The 21,242-nt window shown below is 34.6% G+C and overlaps 2 protein-coding genes and 1 pseudogene across 4 annotated transcripts in view; 2 read left to right on the forward strand and 1 right to left on the reverse strand.

Moving 5' to 3' along the window:
• Nucleotides 1–11,477, reverse strand: part of LOC133186784 (GTPase HRas) — a 66,561-nt gene extending 55,084 nt beyond the window's left edge. The window contains exon 1 of the mRNA XM_061322092.1: nucleotides 11,467–11,477. The gene's annotated coding sequence lies outside the window, so the exon portion shown is untranslated. The remainder of the gene's footprint in view (nucleotides 1–11,466) is intronic.
• On the forward strand, nucleotides 822–8,488 carry LOC133186777 (uncharacterized; annotated as a pseudogene).
• Nucleotides 11,478–13,360: 1,883 nt separating the features above from the next.
• LOC133186783 (zinc finger CCCH-type antiviral protein 1-like) lies at nucleotides 13,361–20,721 on the forward strand. Of its 3 annotated transcripts, XM_061322090.1 has the most exons (6): nucleotides 13,361–13,510; nucleotides 13,989–14,077; nucleotides 17,256–17,921; nucleotides 18,040–18,133; nucleotides 20,102–20,153; nucleotides 20,249–20,721. In XM_061322090.1, the coding sequence occupies exons 3-6, from the start codon at nucleotides 17,264–17,266 to the stop codon at nucleotides 20,564–20,566; spliced, it is 1,122 nt and encodes a 373-aa protein (XP_061178074.1). In that variant the 5' UTR covers nucleotides 13,361–13,510; nucleotides 13,989–14,077; nucleotides 17,256–17,263; the 3' UTR covers nucleotides 20,567–20,721. The 3 variants fall into 3 exon arrangements, with proteins under 3 accessions (XP_061178074.1, XP_061178075.1, XP_061178073.1); XM_061322091.1 differs by lacking the exons at nucleotides 13,361–13,510; nucleotides 13,989–14,077 and adding an exon at nucleotides 16,370–16,758; XM_061322089.1 differs by lacking the exons at nucleotides 13,361–13,510; nucleotides 13,989–14,077 and having other exon boundaries at nucleotides 16,370–17,921.
• Nucleotides 20,722–21,242: the final 521 nt, after the last annotated feature.

Here is a 21,242-nt window from a genome sequence, read left to right on the forward strand (position 1 = left end):
TAAATGTTACATTATACTTTTGACGTTACCACACTGTATATACAATCGCGTTTTGTTCGTACAAACAAATGGTATGTGTTATTCAGCTCGAAATGTAATGGCCCTAAACTGCTTGCGAATTTCATGGATTTGCTAGTTTTTATTTTATTTTTAAAAGACTGATCATCAAAGGCCATTCTTCACAAACAAACTTTTCAAAATCATTAAATTAGAGTTAAATTTATGATTATGTAGGCCTAAACAGCCGTGGATCTAGAGGGGGTTACAGTGTGTGTGTGTGTGGGGGTGGGGGGTGGGGGGGGGTGACCACCCTTGATTTTGATTAAAGAATCAAGTTTGAAAATAACTTTGATACAAAGCCTCTTCGGCAATGAAAAATATATGTGTACGGGTATAATGATGAGCTGATTTGTTAGAGTTATTAATTTTGATAAAAAGTTAAAATATGATTTTAAAGATATCATAGAATTTCTCTCATATTTAAGCTTATAAAATATAGATGAAACGTTAAATATTGAATCAGTTTTTTTTTAAAATCGTGTAAACAGACAATATACATTTATCGTTGGAACGAGATTAATGCTGGAGTACAAACCACAGACACTAAACCGTTTCTGTAATTAAAAAAATAATAATATAATAATACTTCGGGTAAGCTAGCTTTTATTAGAAACGGGTACCTGTGGTACAAGCGACACGATAAGTCATTTGTATACGATATTTTATTTTCCAACATATGAAGAAAAAAATTGTGCATGTCCTTAATATACCACCGTAATATTATCGTTTTTGGAAAGAGAAGCGAAAGTAAAAGCAAACCAGTGTGACATTGAATCAACAAGTGAAGGTAATATTTACTGAATAAGTTAGAGAAAAAAGCCCATAGGAAACAATTTAAGTTCTGGGTGGGGTTGAGGGGGGGGGGATACCTGAACAGAAATCTCTTGAAAAGTAACAAAAAGTAAAATATATTATAATAAAAAGCATCAAACATAATTATTTCGGGACACATCAGTAAATTCTTTTTTCCCCTCTTGTATAGTAAATTATACATCATTATGTATATTTTAACAATAGGACATTCAATGTAGACTAGCCTGCAGGTGCTGCATGCAATGAATGCATTTTTAACTAGACAGGATATTCGGTCCTTTTGTTCAATGGCTGTCGTGGAATCGAAGCATTTCCTGTCTGTCCGGAAAAGAAGCCGGGAAAAGTCCAGAAATTAAAATCTGATCGTTTTAAGGAGGTTCGATCCTGAGCTTTTGAGCAGATTTTGGTTTGGTCTGGACCTTAATTTATAAAATTCTGCATCATTTTCAAGTGCAAACTTTAAATCTGGATTCTACAATGGAAATTAAACTATATCCAATGAAAAAATTGCGATTAAATTCCATTCAAACAGGATTAAGCCAGGAAGTATATTTTGTGGCGGAATGTTTTTTAGGAGAAAATGATCAATTTTTCCCTTCTGAAATATACACAGTTTTGTTAAGTTTAGATTCCTATTTTTCTATGCTGGTTGCACACAGAGCTGATTTTTGCAGTCAAATGCTTTATGCTGGTTATGAAATATCTATTAATCTATTTCTTATGAATTTTTTCATTATATTGTGACAAATGTATTAAATATATTCTGAAAGTCCAGGAAAAAATTTAGCCAATTTTAACATAAAATTAACACTTTTTTTTTTTAGTAATATCTAAAAATTTACATCATAGACCCCACTTTTGTTTTTCTTTTCTGAATATATAAGATAACTTTGATCAATCTGCCTAAATTCAGCAAAAGTTTAAGACTTTAAAATAATTTTCTTGCTTGTTTGCTTGTTAAATTTTTAATGCCAGAAAAATCACATTTTTTGAGTGCAGAAAGGTCAAATAATTGATAATGCAAGCAATTTTGAAACTTTTTCTTAGTTACAAATTTTTAAAGACTGCAATATTTTGAATAAATTTCCAATGTCTAAATAATGAAGCTGAGGGTGCTGACGTATCAAAATAATTAAATAAATAATTAAATAGACTAATAGTTTATTTTGTCCCATGATGTATTTGGATAAAAACATTGGAGGGAAAACGTCGAAGATGTGATTTTTGATTAAGACACAAATTTCAGTGCAAAAAGGTCATATTAAATGTACTGTAGCGCCAAAAGAAGCATATTGACCCCTATTTTTTGTTTTGATTTTTAATTAAGCTATGTGTGTAGAAACTAAAAATATACTTAACAAAAAAAGTTAAAGACTTTAAATATCCGGATCCAATCTCCTCAAATCATTTTTATGCAATGATGAAAAGGTAGGGTATAGGGGAGAGAAAAAATAGAGTCAGCTGAGAAACCATGTACACACAATTATTTATTTTTACCTAAGTTGTTAATCTTCTATTTTTCAGTACCAGGGATGAGAAGAGCAAGTAGTGCCAAGAGGTTTCCAGCAGCTGAGGAACATCCTTCTCTATTGGTGGTGAAGAATGCTGTTCATTTTATCGTCTCAAACGGTGGCCTATTGACGATCTCCCAGCTTTTGCCTTTGATTCGTCAGCACCCTCAGCTTCATTATTTAGACATTGGAAATTTATTCAAAATATTGCAGTCTTATCCTAATGTTTTTGACTTTGTGGATACCAAGAAGGGGAAGCCACAGATCCAAGTCGGCTTGGCGTTTGAGTTGAAAATATGTGAGCAGCCTAGAAAATGTGGAGGCTACCCTCGATGTAAAGATCTGCATATCTGTAAATACTTCATTCAAAACAAGTGCCGGGAAAATCCAGCTAAATGTTCCTTTGGACACGACTTGCATTCACAACAGAATTTTCAAATTCTGAAAGATCATAGCCTAGACCAGATAGACCCAGTGGTGATCAAAGAATGGATGCAACAGCATCACAACAAGAGATCGAGGACTTCCCGCCCACCACAAGTCTGCACATTCTATAACACGGCGGGAGGATGCAGCAAAAACGACAGTTGTCCATTTTTACATCTTTGCAGTTATTTTGTAAAAGGGAGCTGTAAATTCGGTAACAAGTGCAGTAGAAGCCATGCTCTCCGATCGAAAAGGAACAATGGTAGTAGGACTTGTAAAAATAAGCTTTATCAACATTCTGCTTTACATTTCATTTGCTACTAGTAGGGTGTTTTGTTGTTGTTGTTGTTTTTCTCCTCAAAATATTGTTTGTTTGCACTGCTTTTATTTAGAAATCCTTCGAGAACATGGGATCGATTTGCGATGCAATCAGGAGGAAATTCTTGATATGCTCTCTGAAAAGAGGTTACAGGTTGGCTACGAAAGGTAAAAATTATTAGGATGGTGTTTTGTAAGCCCAGGGATATAATACATAATTGTAAAGCTAATTTACTGCTGATGTAATGCTTTAAATTTATACGCATACTGAATTATAATGCAGATTACTTATATAGTAAGCACGGGGTCAAAATTATGTTATTTTCTTCCTCGAGTCAGAATATCATGTCTTAGAGGGGGTAATATTTGAAAATATATATAAATATTTTTCATACTTAAACTTTCCGAGGATCGCCTTTGCTCGGGGCATTGAACAGCAAACCCTGAAGTCTGGAAAAGTTTAAAGAATGAAATAGATGAAGATAACGAATAGTGATCGATTAAAAAACTAGTATTAACCCATAAACAATACAAATCTGTGACCAGGGCATAAAACATGAAACTCTGGAAATTCCAGAGGTGGGACCAGATGACTAGGAGGAGTAAGCATCCATTATCGACCGGTCACACCCACCGTGAGCCCTATGTATTTGTCAGGAAGACGGAATATTCCGTAATCAAAGGACAAGGTATGGTAACGGCCGAATCTGGCCCCTTATTTGATGTAAAAATCAGAACACAGTTAAAATTGCGATAGTTTGCAGTTAAGAACTTAAAATGATGCTTGTTTTAAAACCAGCACTAATTTTGATTCAAAGTTTACAAGGAGGGCACAAGAGGGTGCAAAAGTAGGACATTTTCCCGAATTTCCTCAATTCTGGTCGAATTCCGTCAAATTTGAGACACTTTTCAAGAAACATAGAGCACAAGCTTGCCTATCTGAGATTTTTATATATAAGATGCTTCTGATACTAGTATATGAAATATATAAATTTGGTAGATAGGCAAGCTTGTGCTCTATGTTTTCTGAACCAAAATCTGCTGTTAAATTGAGGAAAATTTGCATGAAAATGAGAAAATTCGGAAATTGACATATTTTCTGACCTTCCTGTGACCTCTGTGTATTCCATAACTTAGAACCAATGCTCATTTTGTGGCAGGGGTGACAACAGGTTTTTTATTGATAAACTATTGCAACATTCTAAAAGACACCCCAAACCAGGGGCCAAAAGGGTTGTTAGCCTGTCTTGTCCTTTAGTATAAAAACATAGGCCTAACAATTGGTTTGAAATACGTCAGTCAAAATACGACCCAATGATAGACTGTATTTGCTAACAAGATCAGTTTAACGAATTTACGAAATGCTGACTTTAAATGAGGTTGTTGAAATCCCTGTAGCACCACCTTATTTGTCATTAGCCTGCCTCGGTTTAAAAATTGATCGTACTCGGAGCATGCTCTTCAGTATTGAATAAGGTAACCTTTATTAAGAAACCGAAGGTGGTTAATGTTGGCATTGGTTTACATAAATTATACAAACAAAGGCTGTGATTGTAAAAGTGACTTTGGATTGAATAATCCAAAAATAGTAAAATACCCTTAGCATCTGCTATTGAGATGTATTTTGTAAGAATTATGACCAAAAAAAAAAAAAAAAAACAGTGACTAGTTGAAACCTTTGTTGATTTTAAGCTCTGAATAAGCTTCAGTAAAACAAGCTTACGGTATTCGGTAGCCCTTTTCTTCGAAGGCAAAAATAAACTTTCTACATCCTTTTTTTTATATATCCTCCGTTTATCAGCAGTTGTTATTGTCTCCAAAATTAGGTTGAATGTTTGAAAATCGAAGAAATTTATTCGATCAGTAAAATAAGAGAACTTATTTTACGATCAACACTATCTGCACATTAATAAAAACCAAAACGAGTGACGGTTAACGCTTTTAAATTAATTGCAGTTCTTCACAGCAATAATTTACACGCGTCTAATAAAGTTTTGACATTTTATTTTAAGGTTGTCATCAGTATCTACAGATCCCGGTGACTCAGACACAGATGACGTGTTGTCAAATTCCGACAAGGTAAGTTATTAAATGAATATGACTCAAACAACTTGAATTTGTTTCTATATTTGGTGGACTTTTCAGAGTCAAAATTAAGAATGAGTGTTATTTAACTTAAAGGAAGACGAGGATGAGATGACTCCAGGAAAACCTTTCTTGATAAAAGCCAACTCTGATTGTATAACGATACAATGGAAACACGTGCCTCATTTGTCTTCAGAATTCGAATACCAAATACAGTATAAAGAATTGCCTGATGGACGATGGACTATATACAACCAAACAACATCCCATGATGCATCACGAGCCTCAGTATCAGGTCTGAAGGCAAGCTCCTCCTACTCTTTTCGGGTCCGACTCGTAGATGCCAAAGAAGGGCAGGAATATCCTTTTAGCCGTGAAAGTTCTGAATTTGATACACCCGAATCTCCAGCTTTAAGAATGCAGCGTTGCTCCTTTTTGGTGAAGCGTGGAAATCCAGAAATGTATCGACTGCCCACAAAAGACGTCTTGAGCGCAAGAAATGACAGAATAAAGTCAAAGAAGCTTTCTATTGGTTTGTACAGTGTTGTATTATTCATTTTTTTTTATTCATTATTGATGTTTACATATTACTACATTAGTTTAAATTGAAATTATATGTATTTAGTGAAAATATAAATGCTAAATTATATTTTTTGCACTTCATAGTGCGATAAATAAGTTGTATTTACATAATTCAAAATTCTACGGATTATAGCACCGGGAAAGTCATGCAGTGATGAAACATTTCTGTTCTACACGCACTTGATAAAATTATAATCGTATAAATATCTCATTATCTCTATAGGTTCAGGGAGGCTTTGTGTAAGCGAAAAGACCATTATGCTGGTTGGAGCAACCGGAAGTGGAAAAAAGCACCCTTATTGACGGTTTAGCAAATTATTTATTCGAGGTTAACTGGGAAGATAATTTTCGATTCACATTAGTAAGCCTTGAAAACGAGGAGAGAAAAAGACTTAAAGATCAGGTTTGTATTATGAATATTGAATGAAGTGTAACTTTAGAATTACAAATGTAAGCACTTAAGCATTTCACGTGTCTAGCAGGTGAACATTTATACAGTAAATCACAGTAATGAGGACAGTTTCTTGATTAAACCCAAAGTTATTTTATTCAAAAAAAAAAAAAAAAAAAAAAAAAAAAAAAAAAAAAAACTCCCCTGAAATTTTTTAAATGGATTTGAGAATACTTAAGGATACGTTCTAACATGTTTTTAATTATGATTTTTTCGTAGTTTTATCATTCTTTTTTAGAATTGCCATTTTGTCCCATTTATAGAGAAATAGCTTCTTTTCGATCGACGAAAGTCAGTCATATATTTACAAAGTTCAGAGTTCACAGCGCGGTTATAATTGGAATGAGATTTTCCTCGGGAGAATCTTTATTGTTCAAATTTTCCCCGTAAGTCTGATGATCTGGCAAAATGAAGACTAAAACCATATTTCCCCAATTTTGCCATATTTGTCTGTAAGTCCACAAAAAAGAAGAATTTTGAACAGAAAATTAATTTTTTTCCTTTTTTTACACATATTTTCACGACACATTGCTTCTCTTGAAATTCAGTTTTAAAAAATGATATACACTTGTGTGGTGTAAAACTTGCTGACGTGTACCTATTAGGACGTCAAGTGCAAAGGAAATAAGTATATTTCTATAAAAGAATGTTTGCATATTCATGAATACATGCTACTTACACCAGACCTTGGTTTGTATAAAAATACTTTTAGATAAAATAAACTTAATTTCAGGCGGTATCACAGACAGAATGGATCACATGCTATAGCATTTATCCAGATGCTGCAACAAAATTAGATTACGCACTGCACATTGTGGACACTCCGGGATTTGGAGACACAAGGGGAGTGCAGCGAGACCAGGAAATCATCAATCAGATTCGAGAAATGTTCCTTCTTCCAGGAGACAAAGGGATGGCTTGCCTCGACGCCGTCTGTTTCCTGGTAAAAGCTCCAGATGCACGGCTCACAGCATCGCAGAAATATATTCTGGAAGCCATTTTGTCTTTGTTTGGGAAGGATATGGAAAATAACATTTGTACCTGTATTACGTTTGCTGAAGCACAAGACCCCCCAGTCCTTGCATCTCTCGCCAAGACCCGTTTGCCACATCAGACTTATTTCAAGTTTAATAATTCTGCTTTATTTGCTGACAACAAGGACAGAGATGGTCTTGCGTATGCATTCTGGAACATTGGAAAGAAAAGTTTTGACAATTTCTTTGCCTGTCTAGATAAAATGGAAACGAAGAGTCTTCTCATGACAAACGAAGTCCTAAAGACAAGACAGGATCTCGAGAATACAGTTCACAATCTACAAAGCTTGATTAATGCTGGAATGTCTAAAATCTCAGTTTTAGGAGAAGAAATGTCTATTTTTGAGAAACATGAAAAAGAGATACGAGAAAATAAGGATTTTGTTTACGAAGTTACAGAGCAGGTTCAGGAAAAAGAGGATATATCTGGAAAAGGCCAGCATACAACAAATTGCCTGACCTGCAATTACACTTGTCATGAAAATTGTCGCATTCCTGAGGATTCTCGCAAGGACCATTGTGTAGCGATGGACAAAGACGGTTCTTGTAAACAATGTCCGGGAAAGTGTCATTGGAGAGCTCATTATAACACTCCCTATATCATCAGATGGGTTTCGAAAAAGGTTAAGAAAACCTACCGTGAAAAATTGCAACGATACACATCTGCCCAGGAGAAAGTTAGCACACAGAAACAGGTTTTACAAAAGATGAGAAAAAATGTCAAAGATCTTGAAGATGGAATAGCTCATCTTCTGGACACGATATCAAGCTGTAACAACAAGCTAAATAAAATCGCTTTGAAGGAGAACCCATTGAATACGGCTGAGTATATAGAGTTAATGATTGAAGCTGAGAAGAGGGAAAGAAAATCGGGATATATGTCTCGTATAAAGGTGCTGGAAGATTGTCGTCAAAAAGCGAGGATTGGACGTGAAGCTGCAGATTTTCTACAGAAAGCCAAACAAACCAGAAGATCTGCGTCATCCAAACATATGGAAGACACCGGGAGCATATTTGATTCGGGTTCATCTGTAATTAGTAAAATGCATTCACTAATGAACTTTGTGTAAATGATCGAAATGAGTATGTTTGACTGAAGAAAAACGAAACAGACGTTCTGTTGTCAGAGTAAGGACGAAGACATAAATATAAATATCATGCACATTTACTGAATAAATAGTATAAAGTTTTTTTACAGTGTAAAATTAAACAATTTGAGTAAATCATTTAGAGGATACCTTTTTTTCTTTTATCCCTGTTGAATGTCAGATTTGTAACTTAGGTGTCCTTGTGAATTTCTGTTGTTTGTTTTTGTTCGTCATCAAAGAACATAGACATGCCAAGAAAATCTAAATAAAACTTTTGGGGGCTCAAATGAGAAAACATAATATATGGCCTTCAAATCGACATTGAGATATATCGACGTGACGTTTTTTTCTATTAACTATAGTTACTTCTATTCATATGTTGACTCGATATATCCCAGTGAACTTGAAATAAAAGACGCCACAGTGTCTGCAACATCTGTTTTATATTTGAATGTTTTACCGACTTTATATGATAAGGACCAACTAAGAACAAACTGGATTACAAACGAGACTTCAACTTTTCCATCGTCAACTTTCCTAATTTATGTAGTAATATTCCATTGTCACCTGCATATGGTGTTAACGTCTCCCAGCTTATTCGATACTCAAGAGCATGCTCTGAGTACATGTATGATGAATTTTTCTACAGAGGTAGGCTATTGACGTATAAATTGATGTTACAGAGATTGCAACAACCTCGTTCAGTCAGCATTTCGTAAATTCTATGATCGTTATAATGTCATTAAAATGACCTTGTTAACTTTAACCTATCAATCGGTCATAATTTGACTGACGTGTTTCATACCAATTGTTAGGCTTTTGTTTTAATACTAGGTTTGACGACTGAATGTTCCATCAACCTGATCAATACAAAGGGTTCACGCGAGTGTGACCGGTCCTCAGGGGATGCTTAGTCCTCCTTGACACATAATCCCACCTCTGGAATTTCCGAAGATCAGTGTTTTACGCACTGTTCACGGATCTGCATTGTTTGTAGATTTTTGAGCTGAAAGCTCAAGTGATTTTTTGTGAAATTTTCACATTCTCAACTTCTTCTCAAGAACCACTGGGCCAATTTTAATCAAAGTTGGTCCAAAGTATTCTTAGGTAAATGAGAGTTTAAATTCCTAAAATGAAAGATCAAGCCTACTTCCAAGGGGAAATAATCAAGAAAAGACAAAAATAGAGTGGGGTCATTAAAATTTTCTTTTCAAGAACTACTTGGCCAGAAAAGATGAAACTTATGTGAAATTTTCCTGAGGTAGTGTAGATTCTACGATGATGAAATCATGACCCCGAGGGGTAGGGTTGGGCCATAATAGGGAATCAAAGTTTTACATTGAAATATATAGGAACAATCTTTAAAAAATATTCTTCCTAAGAAAATCTTGATTGGTCGTATTTACATGGAAGCATCCTCAGGAAGTGTAGAATCAAGTTTGTTCAAATCATGACCCCAGGGAATAAAGTCGGGCTACAGTGAGTGATCAAAGTTTTGCATAGGAATGCATAGAAAAAAAATCTTTAAAAAACCTTTTTCTCAAGAACGGCAAAGCCATGATTGTTCATATTTATACAAAAGTTGTTACCACATTGTGTAGATCCAATTTTGTTCAGATCATGACCCCTGGGGGGTAGGAAGGGGTCATAATGGGCCATCAAAATTTTACATTGGAATACATAGGAAAAATCTTTAAAAATCTTCTACTAAAGATCAATAAAGCCTAGTTTCTTCATATTTGTATGGAAGCATCCTCAGGTAGTGTAGAATCAGGTTTGTTCACATCATAGCCCCCGGAGGTAGGGTTGAGCCACAATGGGCCATCAAAGTTTTACATAGGAATACAAAGGGAAAGTCTATAAAAACCTTGATTGGTGACTACAATACTTGACTACATTTATATGGAAGCATCCTCAGATAGTGTGGAATCAAGTTTTTTTCACATCATGACTCCCGGAGTAGGGTGGGACCACAATGAGCGATCAAAGTTTTACAATAGAATAGCAGATGAACGTAAAGGAAAAACTTGAAAAATCTTGAAATAAGCCATGATTAGTCATATTCATATTATTGAAGCATTCTCTATTTGTGCAGATCCAAATTTGTTGAAATCATGACCCCTCCCTTCCGAGGACTACTTTTACATTTAAACTTCAAAAATATCTGATTTCTCGTTTTTCCTAGCCAAAGTGTTCAGGTGAGTGATGTGGCACATGGGCCTCTTGTTTTAAGATCGATCTCTGTTCGTTATCTTCACCTTTTTGTATCGCCTGCAGAGCAGAGCGGCACTTGGGGATCACTTTACCCGGCGTCTGTCTCTCTAGCTGTCCGTCTGTCACACCCTATATCTCGAGAACTGTAAGAGGTATGGCTTTGATATTTTGCACATATATTGCTTGGTAGTATAGCTTTTGTAAATAACCCTGGTTACCGACCTCGTGACGCTGGACCTTTGACCTCCTTTTCAAAATAGTTCATAGTTCCGATATACAGCATATTTTTGACATTTAAGAGGTAAGTCTACGCTATCTAGCATGTGCACTGTTTGTCATATTACAATATGAAAAATACCAGCATTACAATCCACTTGACCTTGACCTTTTTTGCCAAAAATAACCCCCGAGAGTTTATTTTAATTTATGACTTGAATTTTGAGAGGCAGGATTTTGATAATTAGCATTTACAAGTTTATGAGGTTATGATACTGTACTTTGAAACTGTATGATTCAGTTACCACACAAATGTCTATTTAAATACTATGAAAATGCATCGGGATCGGATTCAACACTGAAACCTCTTTTGTAGGACTGTTGGAATCACGTTGAGCTCATGATACAGTACATTGAAACTGTATGATATTTAGTTACCACAGAAACTTATATTTAAATACTATGAAAATACATCGGGATCGGCATATCACAATGGATCGTGAAAACTAACAATTGCAGTAAAGACAGAGTGAAATCTCTTTTGGAGGATCGTTGGACACACATATTAATTAAATGATAAATAGTTTTTTCTAATGATTTCAATTTAATTATTCATTTGAGGGCTAGGGAACTATATGGTCTTCGATTGTCAGATTCTATTGCAGTCTTACACTATCCATGGATGCCATTATTTCTTGAACTATCATGTGAATGGTGAATTAAAACCTGGTCACTCTTAGATTTATTTACATCTTAATGAAGTACACAACAGGCAACAAACACTCTAGTTCAGTATAAAAGAAGATATTATAAATTATATTAAAGAAATTAGATATATGATCCTCGAGTGTGTTATTCTTGCACAGCCCTAACATGGACGTACGTCGGAATTCGAGGATTTTATTTTTTTTAAATATTATATGAAAACTCGGACATTTCAAGGCCATATAGAGTTGTTTAGAACCGTTGAAAGGTAAATACATGTAAATTATCAGGAATATATAGGAGTAAAATATATTTAAGCGGGGGAACGTATACAAGAAATATCCGGTATTACTCGAAAGGAGCGACAAAAAAGCGGCGCTGTATATCGAACTTCAAGGTTTTTACAATGCTTGAGTCTGTAGCTCTCCGGCTTGTTTGTCTGAATTTTCCCAACCAGAGAAATAAAGTTCTGCAGCTTGTTGACGTTCTCCCCATTTTAATAACGTGAGTTATGTCCCCTAGAAATCGGAACTCTTCTTAATTAGCATAGCTTCCGCTGACTACGGCATTTAGCTGTTATGGAAGGCGTAACTCTCTTCAACGATTGGAGTCTTGCAAAATTAAGAGAATTTTTGAAATTGTATCAGGTAGCAAAAAAGATTTGATAGAAAGAGCGCGAGGCGTCCTTGTTCTGAAATTAACGGATGTTGAACGGCAGAACGATGTAATTCCATCACCAATTTCAAAGAAGATGAGTGAACAAGGCGGGCGAAGTGCCTACAGTGCGACAAACATGAAGTGAAAAATAAAATCTCAATTATATAAAATTTTTCTTTGATATTTCATCTAACATTAATGTATATTTTATTGTTAAATTTCTACAATTTACAAAAATCTCACAAAGACTGAAATTATTTGCCTACGAAATAGCATACCTACACTAAAGAGGACAAAAAGGATCATTTTCTCACACTTTAACAAAAATTTTCGATATGAGTGGGTCTTCGCTCCATTTTTCTGAAAGTTGATCCTAAAAGTTTGCATAAAAATATACATTTTGTGGTTAACAAAAACATGGAGCAAAGACCCACTATACCTTAAAAGTACACTTTTATGACAAAGCATTCGCATCTTTCTGAGAAATACTTGAAGTCCATTAAGTCAAGGGTCATATCACAAACATGATTTAAATGCCACTATTTATCAGGAGCTGCGTGGCGTAGTGAATAGCGTGCTAGTCTCAAAGCAATATGATACTCCGGATTTTTATTGTTAGGGGTTCGAATCCCTCGAATACCATTTAATTTTTTTAATAAAAGAATAATTTTTTCTGAGATCTTTTTTTCTCAGAAAAGTTTTTTGGTCATAATTTCTTAAATTTCAATAATGAGAACTTTATTTTAAATACTTAATTCAAAAATTGAATATAATTTTATTAATATCTGAAGCTATAGGCATTCTGCACGCCTTGTTCACCCATCTTCTTTCCCGATGGACAATCGGTACCCAATTTAAACAATCTGTCTAACTGGACCTCAGATTTATCACGCATTCCAGATTTTTCAGAAAAGGATATTTATAACTATTTAGTTATCAAACTAAACACTAAAAGACAACTTAAATCCAAAGTATTTCTTGAGGATAAACATGATCATTCCGTGGAATATAGTTCTGTCACTGATGATTGCACCCATTGCTGCATACGATGTAAAGTTATTCCATTATTTCGTTCAGCTAACGCGAACAAGCGGCCTGACTCTGATGTGTCAGCATTTTTGTCCAAGGTTACAGGGAATGTCTTTGCTGCATATTGCACATGTACAGCTGGGTATGTTTGTCATTTCTTTGCGTAATATTATAATCAACATATTATTGATTGCGCGAAGCGTAATTTGCAGTGTTACCTTTTAAAATCGCGCATATGTTGATCTATCAATGTTGCAAGTCAGCGACCTGGAAAGCAGGGCAAAAGTGATTGCAAAACAGCTACATTAAACTACGCAGTAGGTAAGACCGAGATTATTTGCTTAGGATAATTTTTAAAAAATAGAATTAACAAGTCAAGTATAATTCAGATTAAGGTTGACTGGTTGATTAATTGATAAAACAGTACATCATTATGAAATGATTCGTGTACAAGTTATGTGATCCCAGCAACAACTCTAATTTAACTGTATAACCCAAACTTACATTGGCCACCATTGTTTCTACTAGTCGTCAATTTTATATTTCTAAATGGTGTACCGAAATTTCGTGGAAGCAATCATGCCATTTGTATTTGAAAATATTTAGTATAAGAAGTGGAAGCTTTATAACTAGAAATTTGGGGCATAAACGCCCCAAAAGTAGGCTGCATTTGTATTGTATTAGTTTATTCGGTAATAGTAAAATATATGATAAAAAGAAAGAGAGTTGAAGCATGTTATGCGTTAATTCATTTCGTTTATTTATGTCGATGCTTTATATTTCTTCTCTCTATTTGCAGCAACTAATAAATGTGAGCTTGTCATTCGATATATCAAGGCTTCGAAATATCATACCTATTACTTATGACACAATGAGGTCAAAATAAAGGTAACACAATTTTAGAAAAACAGTGAAAAAAAAAATCGCAGGAATCATTACGCCCCCTCTTTTCGAACAAGGATCTTAACCCCTGGAATGAAGGTTGTCAGGAATTAAAAACAAGAGGCCCAGGGGCCACATCGCTCACCTGAGCACTTTGGCTACGAAAAAGCAGAATTCAGTATAGAAAAATTAAAATATAAAAGTGATGGGGGGGGGGTATGATTTGAACAAGCTTGAATCTAAACTTCCTAAGGGTGTTTTTGAATAAATATGACACATAATGGCTTTGCTGTTCTTGAGATGATTTTTTTTATTGATATATCCTTTATATTCCCTTGTATAACTATGATCCCCTGTTATGACCCGGGGGGGGGGGGGGGTCATGATTTGAACAAATTTAAATATACATTAACTGAGGATGCTTTTATATTATTATGCCCAATCTTGAGTTTGTTGTTCTTGTGAAGATTTTTAAAGATTTTTCCTCTGTAAAACTTTTATCGCCCATTTTGGCCCTACCCTACCCACGGGGGTCATGCTTTGAACAAGCTTATATCTACACTACCTGAGGATGCTTCCATATAAATATGTTTAATTATCATGGCTTTGCTGTTCTTGAGAAGATTTTTAAAATTTTTTTTCCTATGTATTCCTCTGTAAAACTTTGATCACCCATTGTGGCCCCACCCTAACCCCGGGGGCCATGATTTAAACAGACTTGAATCTACACTACATGAGGATGCTTCCATATGAATATGATCAGTCATGGCTTTTATGTTCTTGAGAAGAAGATTTTTAAAGATTTTTCCTATGTATTCTTACGTAAAACTTTGATCCCCTATTGTGGCCCAATCCTACCCCCGGAGGTCATGATTTGAACAAAAGTGAATCTACACTACCCGAGGATGCTTCCATATAAATATGACCAACCATGGCTTTTATGTTCTTGAGAAGATTTTAAAGATTTTCCTATGTAAAACTTTGATCTCCCATTGTGGCCCCACCCTACCCCTGGGGTCATAATTGGAACAAAAGTGAATCTGCACTACCTGAGGATGCTTCCATATAAATATGAACAATCATGGCTTTTATGTTCTTGAGAAGAAGATTTATCCTATGCATTCCTATGTAAAACTTTGATCCCCCATTGTGGCCCCACCCTACCCCCGGGGGTTATAATTTGAACAAACTTGAATCTACACTACATGAGGATGCTTCCAGAAGATTTTTAAATGATGCCATTAATTTTCGCAAAATCATAATTACAGGGGCGTCAGCAAAGGGGCGGCGGTCGCCGCCCCAATAATTCTGAAAAAAAAACAAAATTAAGAAAAATGAATTTTTAATGAGAAATACAAAAATTTTTAACGGCGATATCTGTGGTCAATGGAGCGGCAAAGTGTGAAAGCTATTGTTTGTTTACAAAGACGCAAACTGGGATGTACATGTACAGTACATGTACCTATACCTGGCATGTGTGAACAATAAGCATGGTATCCATCACTACTTGCAAGTTTGCTATACAAATTCTTCTTCAGGCCCATAGCTAGCAACGTTTTTGGAAATTCTATGTTTTGGGGGCGGGGTCTCTAATTTTTTTCTTTTCAAATGCTGGAATTTGCCCGAGATCGACCTAACAGCAAGAAAAAGTGTGTATGACAGAGGGGGGGGGGGGGGGCAAGCGGCGTTTAAATGAATGAATTATTACATAATCAAAACTTAAGCAAAAAGACTATTCTCAGAAAACAAATGGAGAAAGTGGGAAAAAAATTGGAGCCCCCCCCCTCTTGACACCTTCCCCCGCGTATAACAGGCCTGTTCATTGTCTAACCAATCGGTAGATCAGTGTTAGGAAATCTTTTGATGAGTCGAAGTTGTAAGCTATTAAATTAATGCAAAATACTAAAATACTGGGTAAAATTACTATTTAATCAACTTCAGTTGATGTTTATAATGTCATACGTATTTCTGCATTTCAAAAATGGAGGTATTATGAGGATTTATCCCCCTGTTCATTTTAAATTTCACAACTATGCATTCTTTCGGCAAGTAACAATAAATATTATACAATAATAGAAAGTTATATGTATTTTAATCTTTACCTCGTCATACACCCTTCAAAGTTCTTTCTATGCCGTTTTGGAAAAAAAATTAAACAAACTATCTCCTAGCTATTTAAAATTGACTCAGTTTTGTTTTGTTATTAATAGTATATGTAACTTAAAACACATTTTTTTGGTTGTAGTTGCATATCTAATTGTTCTTTTTTAATCAGGATAATTATACCTGTCCTCTATAAGCTTGACTTAAAGGGAAAATAATCAAGATTTTGGCAGAAATTTTAATTATTTAGTTTATGCCACAGAAAGTTAGTTAGGACCCCTCCCCCCTTTTCGATCCAGTTCGCCTCCCCAATGTGAAATACTTCCCGACGCCCCTGAATTATCTCCCCTTGGAAGAAGGCGTGGCCCTTCAATTGAACAAACTTGAATCCCCTTTACCCAAGGATACTTTGTGACAAGTTTGGTTGAAATTGGCCCAGTGGTTCTTGAGGTGAAGATGAAAATGTGAAAAGTTTACGACAACGACAGACAACGGACAAATTTCGGTCAGAAAAGCTCACTCGAGCCTTCGGCTCAGGTGAGCTAAAAATACCTTAGCCTATCAGAAAGGAGGAACAGACAACGGTATGAAGAATTACAATCTGTTTTTCATTTCTGGTCATTTGATTATAACTTGAGCTTTCGCCATAGCATCGAATTTGTTAATTTAAAAAGGAACTGAATTTGTATTTGGTTATGGAGAATGCTAAGACAAAAGTTATTCACTAATGTGTCTCGGTTACAATAACTCATATGTTTTCATTGCAATAAAGATTTTATTTCCGCTTCGAGGAAGTTTTATAGTAACTTTTTATTCAGGAAATAAACAAGTGTTTAGCCTAATCATATGACCTTCTTTTGAATTAAAAAGAACTGTATACGCATACTATTTAAAACATATCTGTGAAACACTGTCCCATACATGTACCCTGCAGAAGTGATTGCCCTGCTATTTATAATCAAGATTGTCCTATAAAGTTATCAGTGGTTTGAGACTAGACTAAATATTGTGTGCAAAAGCTCCGTTTCTTCCTACTTGCTGAAACTTTTGGAAATATATTAGTGAATGTATTTGGTTTCAGTACCAGGGATGAGAAAAGCACTTAATGCCAAGAGGTTTGCTACAGCAGAGGTTCATCCATCTATGCTGGTGGTAAAGAATGCCATTCATTTTATCGTATCAAATGGAGGGCAGATGACGATCTCCCAGCTTTTACCTCTGTTTCGTCAGCACGCACAGTTTAATTTCCTAAATATTGGAAAGCTACTCAAAATCTTACAGTCTTATCATAATGTTTTTGACCTTGTGGATACCGGAAAAGGGATGCCACAGATTCAAGCCAGCTTGGCGTTTGAGTTGAAAATATGTGAACAGCCAAGACAATGTGGAGGTTACCCTCGATGTAAAAATCTACATATCTGTAAATACTTCATTCAAAACAAGTGCAGAGGAAATCAGATGACATGTCATTGCGGGCACGACTTACATTCAGTGGAGAATTTTCAAATCCTACAAGGTTATGGTTTAGAAAGATTAGAACCATTGGTAGTCAAAGAATGGCTGCAGAAGCATCACAACAAGAAATCTCGACCACTGCAAGTCTGTACGTACTATAACACGGCAAGAGGATGCAGCAGAAACGAACGTTGTCCATTTTTGCATCTGTGTAGTTATTTTGTCAAAGGGAGATGCAAATTTGGTCACTTATGTGCTAGGAGTCATGATCTTTATTGGAAAAGGAACAGTGGTAGGCTATGTACAAAATAAATTTCAAATAAGCTTAACATTTCTTTGGCTATTACTCGATTTAAAAATGGGATATTCTCTCTGGGAATATTTTGTATGTTAGCAACGTTGTCATTTAGAAATTCTTCGAGAACATGGGATCGATCTGCGATGCGATCAATATCAAGTTCTGGGCATGCTCTCCAAAAGGACATTACAGCGTGGCTACAAACGGTAAGTATGTAGTTATTTTTAAATGTGACGATAAACACAGGGTCCATGCTTTAAAAAAAATTTTAAAAACATATTTGTTCGGACATCATGCAGACTTTAGAGGGGACAACTGTTTCTTGACCTTGTTCAATAAGTTTCTTTTTTTCTGTGTAAATGATTTTTTCTTGTTTTAATTAGTGTGGAAAGGGTACCCAATTCCTTGTTTCTTCAAAAGCAGTACTATTGTAAAGAAATTATTAAAAATATCAACATATTTTAGGATTGTTTATACACTTTTTACATCAATTTTTATCATTTTTTTTTATTACCGGTACATTTGAAAGCCAATAAGAAAATTTTGTTGTCTACAATAAAATAGTTGACCAAGGAGAATGTTCTTCATGACTGTATAATTACAAATTGTTCATAAAGATTGAAGAAAATATATTGGATACTTTCTTTAAAAAATATTGAACCATAAACATACATTTTCCCACTTTCCCCCAAATTTTGGTGAATTGTTCAATCATAAAGTTGTAAAATGGTCAGATATTTTTTTCTTTAGTGAGAAAGGCTTCCGAATACATAAAGACAATTCAATTTCTCAGGAAAAAGTTTATGTAATTTATCCTTAAATAATCCGACTTACATGCTGGGGGTATGAAAAAAAAAGATGTAGAACTTCTTAGATAGGCTATCAAAGTTTGCCTATGAAATACTAATAACCAAATCATTAAAATTCTACTTTTTACATCTATACTATAGCAAAGGTCATTCCGAAATTATGTGTACTTTCCAAGATATGCTGAAATCAATTCCAAAATAGCCGTGTCAACGGAAATTAGCTTGGATCCCTGTTCATTCAAACATATGTAAAGAAAGTACGACAGGACGAAACTTAGATACTTTCAAAAAATCTGCATCTAAACAGTCAGCCCTTTCAGGATTTTATCCGATTTTATAATAAAGTTTTACCATGTACTTTAAGCACTTTAATTTTTTTTGACCTCTTCTGATTTTTAAACTGCTTTCAAAGTGTCTATAAGTAGATAAAGACACCAAAAATTAAGATATTGGCAATGCTAGCGATTTCCAATAGGATTATATAGTAAATAACATCCTCTAGTATCATACACAAATGCCTGGTAAGGTACCTTAATTTTTTGTGGGAAAACTTGTTAAGGTAGCAATACTTCAATGACGAATTCTCGGAAAAAAAATATATATTAATGAGGAACGTGTCTTCTGACCTTAAACTTGTGAAATTGGGTAATAACCCCCCCAACCCCCCCCCCCCCCCCCCCCTACAAATGTTGATAAATTATGCAGATACTTTGCAGTTTTTTGTTGCATTTCAAACACCTGTATACATACCTGTCTGTATACATACCTGTGAATGATCAGGGTCTAAGCTACTTACGAGTGTTTTGGAATCAATTTCAGCATAGCTTTGTAGGTATTTCGGAATGATTTTGGCAGTAATGTAATTGTTCATACAGTGTATGTACATGTAAGTATATATACGAAAAGAAATTAGAATTTTAAATCATTTATAGTTTATTAGTATTTCATTTGATTTTATTGAATTTTTTGTCTTTATTTGTTTTATACTTTCGGTATGCCAGTCGGATTAAAGCGTCTTGAAGGATTATGATGAATTGATTATGACTGAAGAAAAGTATAAACTTTTTAGTTTTCTTTAAAATTTTAATATATGCATATAAATGTTTATCAGTAATTATTAAAATGAATTGTTTCAAAAAATTAAATTGTTACCAAATTAAGCTTCATTTTTGTTGATTATTTCAATTTATTGGACCAGTAAATAAGTAAATGTACAGACAATACACATCTGTATATTTAAGAAATTCAAGGGGAAGTTTATTTATGAATTTAAATCAACGACAATGTTGGAAAGTAATTGAATATGTACGTAGCATTTACAAATGTTTCATAAAATGTTGAGATCTTTTTATATATTATTTTTAGCTACTTATACGAACATTCAGATCCTGTTGACCTGTTTTCCAATTCTGACACGGTAAGTTGTTAATACAATTTTCGTTATTTAGAGGTGAAAATAGAGTGAACTTTTCCAAAGTCAAAATTAAAAATTACTGGTATTCAAACTTAAAGGACGATGAAGATGGGATGACTCCAGGAAAACCTTTTTTGGTTAAAGCCAGTTCCAATTGCATAACGATACATTGGAAACATGTGCCTCATTTGTCTTCAGAATTCAAACATCATATACAGTACAAGGAGATGCCTGAAGGGCAATGGACATCAGTCAAAGATCTTGTATCCCATGATGCATCACAAGCCTCTGTATCAGGTCTGAAGTCAAGTTCCTCCTATTCTTTTCGGGTCCGACTTGTAGATGACAAAGAAGGAGAGGAATATCCATTTAGCCTTGAAAGTTCTGTTTTTAAGACATTAGAATCTCCACCTTAAAAAATGCAGCATTGTCCACCATCATAAAGCGCGGAAATACAGAAATATACTGACTATCTACGAAAAACATCTCGAGGTCAAAAAATGACGGGTTATTTAAAGTCGAAGAAGCTCTCCATAGTTGATGTGTATAAAATAAATATAAAATAAATAAAATGAGATAATTTTTATGCATATGTCTATCGAACTTAATATCTACACAAACATTCAAACATTTTCATTTGGGAACTTGTATGCTTCTGTAGACTTAGAAATGTTTTGTCTGCGCGAAAAAAAAAAAAACAAGAAAAACATTACAGGGGTAAGAGTACATACATCTACTTGGATTCAATTGATAAATGCATAAAAATAAAAAAAAAAAGTGAAAGTTTCTTTGAATTCAACCACACAATTAAAAAATAAACAAAGTTAAGACCAGAGACATAAATTACAGAGATGTCATTTATGTCTCTGATAAAACAAACTGAACAGGACGCAATTTCCTGCAAAACAAAAATGTAAATGGTTTTAGACTGTGTATCTTCATTCAATATATAACATATTCTTATATTCTTTTCTAGAACAAAAATTATCACTGCACCATTTTCAATAATCAACTTCTATCACTAGGATATATTACAGTGACAGCTGCTTTATCAGGAGGCTGAAAAAATCTGCTAAGAGCCAGTGCACTCTC

This window comes from Saccostrea echinata, unplaced genomic scaffold, assembly GCF_033153115.1.
Source record: "Saccostrea echinata isolate AGI-Se365-2 ecotype Australia unplaced genomic scaffold, CSIRO_AGI_Sech_v1 ptg000014l, whole genome shotgun sequence".
Taxonomy (NCBI): domain Eukaryota; kingdom Metazoa; phylum Mollusca; class Bivalvia; order Ostreida; family Ostreidae; genus Saccostrea; species Saccostrea echinata.